The sequence below is a fragment of the Merops nubicus genome, unplaced genomic scaffold (assembly GCF_000691845.1).
Source record: "Merops nubicus isolate BGI_N331 unplaced genomic scaffold, ASM69184v1 scaffold22242, whole genome shotgun sequence".
Classification (NCBI taxonomy): domain Eukaryota; kingdom Metazoa; phylum Chordata; class Aves; order Coraciiformes; family Meropidae; genus Merops; species Merops nubicus.
This window is the reverse complement of record NW_008594577.1, coordinates 42,857-52,200: the sequence shown is the minus strand read 5'-3', so window position 1 is coordinate 52,200 and position 9,344 is coordinate 42,857. Positions and strand designations below refer to the sequence as shown.

The window sequence follows — 9,344 nt, the reverse complement described above, 5'->3', positions numbered from 1 at the left end:
CCATTCATGCAGCTTTTCAAGGTCACTGTTAAATGGGCAAATTTCTGTGCAAATGTTGACCACGCAAAGGTGCTCTACGCAGAGCAGCATTAAAATGTAAATTAAATCCATCCAGAAAGCATTGGGTTTTGACCAATAATTTATATAATAACCTATTGTGCCTGTTTTACCTGGCCACCTGTGTATCTGTCATAACACACACACATTACCATTTTATGGTCAAAAATCAGAAACATGATATTCATGTATTATGTGAAAAAGTTTGTATTTAACAGCATCAGGACTATAATAATACCCACTTGAAACAAACTAGTCCTTAACTTCCCTGGAGAGAAACTTTCCTTTTACAACCTAGCATGTTCAAGTCTATGAAGTAAATTAGATAAGTTTAGAAAAAACTTACCACGTAAAACAGTGAGTCTTGTGGACACGCTTATTTCGCCAACGCTATTGGAAGCCACACATTCATAAATGGCTTCATCTCGTGGTGTGCGCAGTGGTTGTATTCTGAGAACTGATCCAGATCCATCATCAAACTCTATTACCTATAGAAGGAAACAAAAGCTGTCACAGATGTTGTTACAAATGTCTATCCCTCCATTAATCTGCTCCTAACAGTGACTTGTTGGTATTCATTTCATCAAAGCCAAATTTGTTTTTCAAATAGAGGTACCAGGAGGAATGCCACATGGATGGGAAAACGTTTAAGTTCTTATAACATACATTGCTGCTCAATGAGCATTCAACAGCTGCTCCAAGATAGTTTCAAGAAAAGACAGAATGAAAAACAAACAAAACCCCAGCTAATAAGGGCTGTAAGAAAGGATTCTGTAACTTAATGCTCTTTTATCCTGAAGTTCACCACCAATTTCTCTCCATTCTCTTAGCTTAAATACTCTACCTTCAAATGCCAGTTACATTCATTTTAATTGCTGCAGGTTATACTCCCACTCTACTCAGAGAGTGCAGGTCACTCATTCCTTTAGCTGCAAAGTGAAAATGGATCAGCAATTTCTGAACAAGACAGGACTACTCAGTTTAGCTGCGCATTACTTTGTTTATTTATTATTTATTTATCCAACAATATCTTAGAAAACATGTGACCAGTTAAGAGACTAAATAAAAATTCTAAACTTTAAGGTTTATTTTCTAAATTGCAGTGTTTACTTGAGTAACACTGGTTTTCATACAAAAAAACAATTAATCAAATGGCTCTTATTTCCTTATTTTTCTGTAGTCACAATGACATCAGACATTGATGAGTACTGCAGCCTTCTTAATAACTTCCTAAGCCTTCCTAATAACTAAGTAATAATATTAATCTGTTTAATCTACTTGAAAAAAAATATATATTTGTCAATAATATATGTTAGTACTACCATCAGAAAAACGGCACTTAGAAGAAGGGACAGTCACATTTATTTTTTTTTAAAAGAATTAATATTTGTCCATAAGCTATACAAACATACATACTAAAATTCACATCTATGCACATTTGCATACATGTCAGTGTGTGTATGTTTTATTTACACAGAAGGAATCTACTAAGTCTGTGTACTTGTTGAGGGTAAGAGAGAAACATAGTACAGGTTTGGGAACTATTGTTAAATGCCCATTATCTTCCTGTTTTAATTGTAGGACTTAGTTACTTCTTAGCAGGCCTTAGTTACTTTTTAGTTACTTCTCACTCAGTTGTGAGAACTCGCCTGTCACCAAGACATTCTGCATTCAACAATAATAATCTTCAAATATAAAAACAGGCCACTGTCAAGAGAGAGGGAATAAACTGTTTGTTCACCCATTGCTACATAAGACAATTGTTATATACATCAAGTTCCAGAAAAAAAGTTCAGGTTCCACATGAGAAAAAAAAAATGTCATGACAAGGCTCTTGAAGCTCTCTAAGAGGCTGTCCAAGTTTACGGGGCTAGGGGAGGGGGGCGGAGGGGAGGGTGGAATGTAACCCCCAGGACTCCTGGGAAAGCATGTGGATTAGATGGCCTACTGAAGTCCTTTCTAGCTGTATTTGCTAGGCTTTTATGAAGAGAGGTGGTCATGTAAAACATTTTCATGTCTTCTATTACTAAATAATCAAACTCAGAGAAATATACAAAATACCAAGGTGAAAGAGGATGAAAAGAAGCATAACTAATTATCCTCTTACTAGTGCAATTGACAGTCTTAGATGTTTCTTGTTTCCCAAATATTCCATGTGTCTTTTCTGAACCATATTTCTACTGTTGTTCTGTTCTTATTTAGAGATTCTACAGCATGAATTAATGGCCTTACTTTGGACAGGAGGAAAAGATGCTTAAAATATTGATGTGCTTTGCACACTTAATCACTGCTCTGCTCAGTAGTTATAATAAAAATTATAAAATACTTGGGAAGTGTTTTCCATTTCTTTGAATTTCATTCCATCTTACTTGGCTACACATCTTGTCCAACAGTCCAATAAAGGCATCCTAGAACACTTTAAATTAACTTCTCAGAGTTATAGTCAAATATTTTTTATGGACATAGAACTGTACTATTTTTGCCTGTTCTCCCTAAAACCAAGGACATAGTCACATAGAAAACAATGAGGCAAATATTTCAAAATAAAACTGAATCAACACAGTAAACATGTATATACCAAATCTTTCAGTTTAGAACTCACCGTGAATTAAAATTCTGTGACAAGAAGGGGATAAATTGTGTAGAGTTTATGATAAAATTTCTGTGTTAATCCCTCTAGTCAATTACAGCTCTGCATTTGCTCTGCAAAGTGCAAACAGTTCTTGGCACTAGGTCGCATTTAAATTCATGCTTTCATTTCTCACGTTGTAGTAAGTATACAAGCAAAGGATTATATTGGCTAATGAACAAATTCTAATCCTTTAAATATTTTTTGAACAAGAAAATAAATTTAAAAAAACCAGTTTATGCAAGATATGTGTTGGTTTTTTTGTTTTGTTTTGTTTTTTCTGCTACTGTAAACCTAACCTAAAAGCCAGAACAAGTAATCTTTCCAAATACTGCTAAAAATTAACACTTCAGTATTTGCTCAGCTTTTAATAAGTATATCTTAGATAATTTGTTCATAAAATGTTTGCCACAGCTGTTTTATATTTAACATTGAAAACAGTAAAGAGACATGGTGAAAATTATACACTCTTATAACTAGTTTTTGGCATCCATTCTACAAGCCTTCTCCCATTTTCTGATTTTTCCTTCACGTTAAAGGTCAGTCCATATTTGATATTAATTGTTCCTGCCACTAAAACATGGAATAATATTTGTTGTCTTATTTTCCCCAAATAATCAGTATACTTTGAACACATTATCTTCACTGTTTCCTTTAATTGAAGGTTGTGGAGAGAGAGGAAACAGCTTTCTCTAAGGGCTTTTCCTAGGCTATTGTTAATAAAAGAATCACAAGCAAACAAGTTTTACATTTCCTCTTCAGAAGCGGGGACTACAATGTTCCTTTCGTCTCCATCTGCAAAAGTGTTAAGCAATTATGGCAGCAGAAGCATTAGCAGCCTAGGTCTGTTTGATGCACATTGTCACAGAAGGAGGTGACTTGCTCCCTGGAAATAGTAATCACTGCTCAAATAATTTTCCCCCATCTCCATCATGCAAAAGACACCAGGCTGGACAGAAGCACATCAACAATCACCAGTTAGGTCATGCTAGTTTAGAAAACAGCAGCAGCAGTTTTCTCTTTAGCAGTGCTATGCATAACCACTTTGCAAAATAAAAACTTCACAAGACTGTTCCCACTAAATTATGCCTAATAGTGATAACCATATTGCTTAATCACTGATAATAAAGCACATATGTTTGGTTTAGGAATGAGGTTGGAATTAATGTTTTTCAGAGGAACAGAACAATGGACCTAATACCTCAAATCTCTGATTGCTGACTTTCTTTCCCTTTTTGTTCCAGACAATTTTAGGTCTTGGATCTCCTGTGGCTTGACAGATGAATGAGGCGACTCCTCCAGAAACTCCTGTCTGGTCCACGGGGGTTCTTGTAAACTTGGGTGGTGCTGAAACAGACCAAAAAAAGAACCACTGAAATTAATCTGAGTAGTAAACATAAAAATAAACTATGTCAAGATTTCAAAATGAGAAAAGAAGGAAAAGTTTTGTTTCTGCAGTGACAACATTCACCTACAAAAGAAAGCGTTAAAGTATAACTGAAAGGTCAGGAAAGTACTTACAGGTTTTTACCAGTGAAATTTATATTAAAATGGAAATCTGATAGGTTCAGAATAGCAAGATCAGACTTTATATTTCATCACCATTATAAATAAAAAATGCAATTTGTCTTCTGTCAAAAAATGAGCTCATGAACCAGCTGAAATAAGGTTATGATTCATGACTTGATGTCATGATCTCAGGATGTTACAAAAACAGGATTCCCAGCTTTTAGCATCAAACTCAGTGACATTTAGGAGAAATAATTTGTAAATTTGTAGTGGTGAAGGTAAATGACTATTTTTTAAGCATTCACACAGAAAGGACTATAACAGAAGAAAGATTTATGCTTGGACACAGTTTCATGTATAGCTTCCATTCACTCCCAAATTAATCTACTCTGCCAGAAAGAAGTGAAAAAGATCCAACTGTTGCAACAACAGGAGAAGAGACAGAAATGGAGAAATCATTCTAGAAGTATGAAAAAGCATTTTAGTTAATTATTCTCTTTCCTTCTATTTCTGTTACAACATATTTAGAATTAATTTATCAGCCTTGTGGTGGAAAAAAAGCTTTTTATCTTACACTAACCCAAGGCATGTCTTCTAAAGATTTAATATAAAAATCTGAGATTATACCTAACCACAGTACAGAAATCTTGAAGAGTTCCTGTAAATATTTACATCATTCTCTTTCTCAGCTGAGAAATTTTTAGAGATCAAGTAACTTTAAGATGCTGCTGTGAATGATATGAAGAAAATACTTAGAGTCAATGAAAAATAAAAAACCCAGGTCTTTGCTATATAGTCTCTCTGAGTCTTAATTTGTTACATGTTGTTGATCTTTTGCAGCTGTTTTAACTAATTTTTGCTCCCATCTTTGACTTTCAGCAGTCAGCATCTTTCTATTCTCAACCTATTTGCTCTTCTTCACTTTGCTCTGCTAGTTCTGTCATTTAGGTACCTGTACTGTACTAGTTTTCATGTCCAAGTTGCTGCTCTTTACTCCTGATGTCTAAGTCCTTATTCTGCTGAACTGGTCCTTCCACAAGTAATGTGTCTTGTCAGCATATTTATTTAAATACCAGAAACCCAGAAGACTACAAGTATGCATCTATGTAACACTGGAAGAAATCCTAAAATAATTTCAGATACCAAGAAAATATGATGTGGCCATTATTATAAAACAAACTAGGTATGTTGTTATTGTGTTGCTACATTAAATATGACGGTAAGCAAATTGTCCTAAGTTTACAAAATTAAATAAGTCGTTTTTACGCTATCCCTTATGTGTAACACACCTGTAACAGAAATAATTTTTTTAAAAGGTAGTAAAAATATAATATTCCTGGAAGTCTGCATGCTTTTTTTTTTTCCTTAATAGAGGTATCAAGCAAAATTATTACTGCTCAACTTTTCAGAATGCTCAAGAGTCCTTGAACTATGTGCTATGCTAATTTTACCTTGTGAATATGCACCTAAAACCACGTGCAATAGCAGATCTGGGCACAGCAAAACAGTGTGTCACTGCAGCCATGGGGCACTTACAAAAGAATTTCTCTGATGTCAAAAATTTGGCAAAACCATGGCAAACAAAACACACTTTAAGCAAAGAAATTATAAGTCCTTCTCCAAGTAACAAGCTTTATGCCTTGGACAAAAGACAGCAATATATTCTGAAGAAGAGCATCTGGGTTTCACCAAAACTGCTAGGTTTGAATCCTCTTCTATGCATGTTTTAACCCAGCACTCTGATATGTAAAGAGACATAACTGAATCTGATATGTTGATATTCTGTGGCACAAGTTGTGATTTTCTGTCATCAAGTGAAAAATGATGTGCTGCCATTCTCCTTTTATTCTCTTTGACATTTTGTGAATTCAGTGTTGAATCTCAAACCAGCAAAACAAAACCAGCGTGGACAAGTCCATCAGCGCAGAGTAACTATACACAGTAGCCCATAGGCAGCTTTTAAATTCTAAATTTATGCCTCAATCATACGTTCTGTGACTACCCAACTGATAATTTCAGCATCAATAAAATAACTTACTTCCTCAGAGATAAGGTCTGTATTGGAAAATTTGCCAGTTTTGCCATGCATTACAAGGGTTAAGGAGGGAAAACAACTCAATTTAAGAGCTATACTGTACATTCATTCCTGCAACACTTCTCTTACTATCTTGGGACCAAGAGAACTGCAGATTTTTAAACAACACACGAAACAAAAGCAATGAAACATTATAAGCAAAGACTGTGTTGAACTACATTAAATTAGCTCTGCAAAAAGAAACAAACAGAAAATCCCACCATAAAAAAAATATTAAGTTTTTATGTCACTGCCAGTTACCATGGTATCTATAGTTGGTACACTTTTACTAACATGAAATATATTTTATTAACAATAACAATAACTAAAGAAAAAGAAAAAAAGCATAAAGGGGAATCCCTCCTCAGATACTCAGAGGTAAATTCTCCAATTAGTGCAGTAAACACAATAAAGTTTGCACTCATTTACACCATATGGCAATTTACCTTTCCCAGTGCTGCTGAAGACAAAAGAAACAAGGAAAATCCCCTTAATCTCCAACACTCTGCAAACTGCAAAGCTCCTAATCAAATAGTGCACATAGCAATATATAGAAAACTAATAATTTTCCACCAAAACTAACTGCTGTTGTAGGTGAAGCCAGTTTTCTGACAGTTCCTTCATCAACGACTAGACACAATCTGGTAAAGGACTGTAACTGCTATGACTCCTTATGAAAATTGCTTACTAGCTTCTGCAGAGCTGTATCTACATAGTGAAGTTGCAAAACAGGGCTGAGTACCAAATGTAGCTTCGGTTGCCACCTGAAGAAGAATGGTATTCTTACAGTCCTACTTGAAATTTTGCCAGATTGACAGTTAGTAAAGCTGTTGTTTATTAACTAAAAATACTTGCTACAAAGCATTAGGGCAAAAGATAAGTGCAGTTGCTGCATAATGATGCAATTCCTTAGTTGTAGATATTTTTTAAGAAAATCAAGTTTTTAAGGTTGTACGTAAAAAACACATTATTTTATGTACAGACTGATATTATCTATATTAGTAAAAGCCCTTCATATTCCAGTAGAGAAGTCAACCATGATGATATCTGTATTTTACTTAGGCCATAATCTAGCTGAAAAAAAATACAGTATGTAGATGGTCAAAGTTTCTTCTTGAATACCAAGTAATTCCTGTGGAAAAAAAAAAAGAAAATCACAACTCTTCTCCAGAGCCTAATCTTGAAAGTAAGACAGTTATCTTTGAGGTATAATATGATATTAGGGAAGGTAAATTATTATTAGAACATAGATATTTTTGTCTGAAACAGGGAACTTAGAGCAGTCCTGTACACTTTAGACATTTTAATGCATACAATGCCCACCTGCAGCAGTACATCTTTAAATTCACAAAATTAAATTTAATTTAGCAAACCAATTAAATTCTTTGCTTCAGGCTCAGCGGCTGCACCAGAAGGATAATAATGTCTGCATACTTAATAGGTGTTGTGCGGATAAACTCGTTTGTGGTCAAGAGATGCTCAGACGATGGTGATAGTAGCCAGCCAGCCATGGAGAAAGATAGGTAGTATGCAATCCATCTTTTCATTATTCAATCAACATGTTCATCTCATTACGTATAAAGTGACCATCATCAGTGTAAGTGTATGTGAAATCATAACCCAACAGAACCAAAAATGAAAAGTAGTATTTGTTCCCTTTGTCTTTATAAAGGTTGTTAATTAAGGTTTGACACAATTCTTCTCCACAATTAATGTTGTCAGTTTCTTGACATTGATTCTGACCTAAGCTGCTAGGAACTCTGCTAGCAAACACAATTACACTGCACACACAGTTGTGCTTATTAACATAAGGGCAATTTTGATTGAGAACTGACAACTATTTTCAATCTCCCTTAACAACAGCAGTACAGAGTCCAACAAAAACTCTCTGCATCACACTTCATTAAGCACAGTAACAAACTATATGGGAACCTTCCAGTGCAATTAAAACTGAAAAAAAAAAAAAAAATCAGATGTAATAGGTTACCAACTATGATATCAGAAGCCTTCCAGCACTTTTGAAACCCCACTTGGTCACATTTCAACAAAACTGTGATTAAAATAACAGACACAATTAACATAGCAATAGTAAAATTCAGTTAAAATCAGCACTTCATATTTCTGGACTTGAACTCTCTTGTGGGCATCATTAAAACTGCATCAATATTGGCTATTAAATGCCAAATACATGCCTTGTTTGCTTCGTCTTGTTTTATCTAACATTCCCTACTGAGACATTTGTGCTGTTACTGAATGTGGGTACCTCGTTGCCATTGTCTAAGCCCACCCAGTTGGCAACCTCTAGGGATGGGAAGAGAAAATAACTCAAAAGGCTCAAAGGTCAAGACAAAGGACACTGACTTGGATTCACTCACCAATTACGGTCATGGGCAAAAGACATACCCAACTTGGGAAAACAGAACCAATTGAATTTGAATTAAAAAAAAAAAAAAAAAAACCACAAATTTATCAGCTGAATCAGAGCAGGACAGTGATAAATACAACAAGATCTTAAAATCATCTTCCACCCACCACTCCCTTCTTCTTGGGCTCAGCTCTGCTCCCCATTCTTTACTTGCTCCCCACACTGGCACAGGAGGGCAAGGAATAGGGGTTGCTGTCACTTCATTCCACATTGTTCCTGCTGCTCTTCCGTCTTCATGGGGAAAACTCCTCACAGTTCTCCCCTGCAGCAATGTGGCGTCACTCCCATGGGAGACAGTCCTTCACAAAGTTCTCCCATCAGTGTGGGTCCCTTCCACAGAACAAAGTTCTCCCAGTAATAGACTGCTTCAGAGCAAGCTTCCCTCCGAGTCATGGCCTTCTTTAGGCACAGTCCCCTTGCTCTGGCACAGGGTGCTCCATCAGCTGCAGGTAGCGATCTGCTTCCCTGTTAACCTCCTTGGGCTGCAAGGGCTCAGCCTGCTGTCTCAGCAAGGGCTGCAGGGGAATGACTGCCCCAGCACGCCTCCCCTCCTCTCTCCTCATGCACTTCTGTGTCCCACTGTTTGCCTCTCACTCAGGTCCCAGTCCTCTCCCAAACAAAATAACTTTGTCACTGCTCATAGCAAGTGT

At 35.9% G+C, this 9,344-nt stretch overlaps 1 protein-coding gene across 1 annotated transcript; it reads right to left on the bottom strand.

Moving 5' to 3' along the window:
* Positions 1-403: 403 nt before the first annotated feature.
* On the bottom strand, positions 404-4,033 carry LOC103768677 (receptor-type tyrosine-protein phosphatase delta-like; the record flags this gene model as incomplete). The annotated part of the gene is made up of 2 exons (XM_008935830.1): positions 404-545; positions 3,888-4,033. Coding segments are annotated over 2 exons (288 nt in total), but the record flags the coding sequence as incomplete, so codon positions are not given.
* Between the last annotated feature and the right edge of the window lie 5,311 nt (positions 4,034-9,344).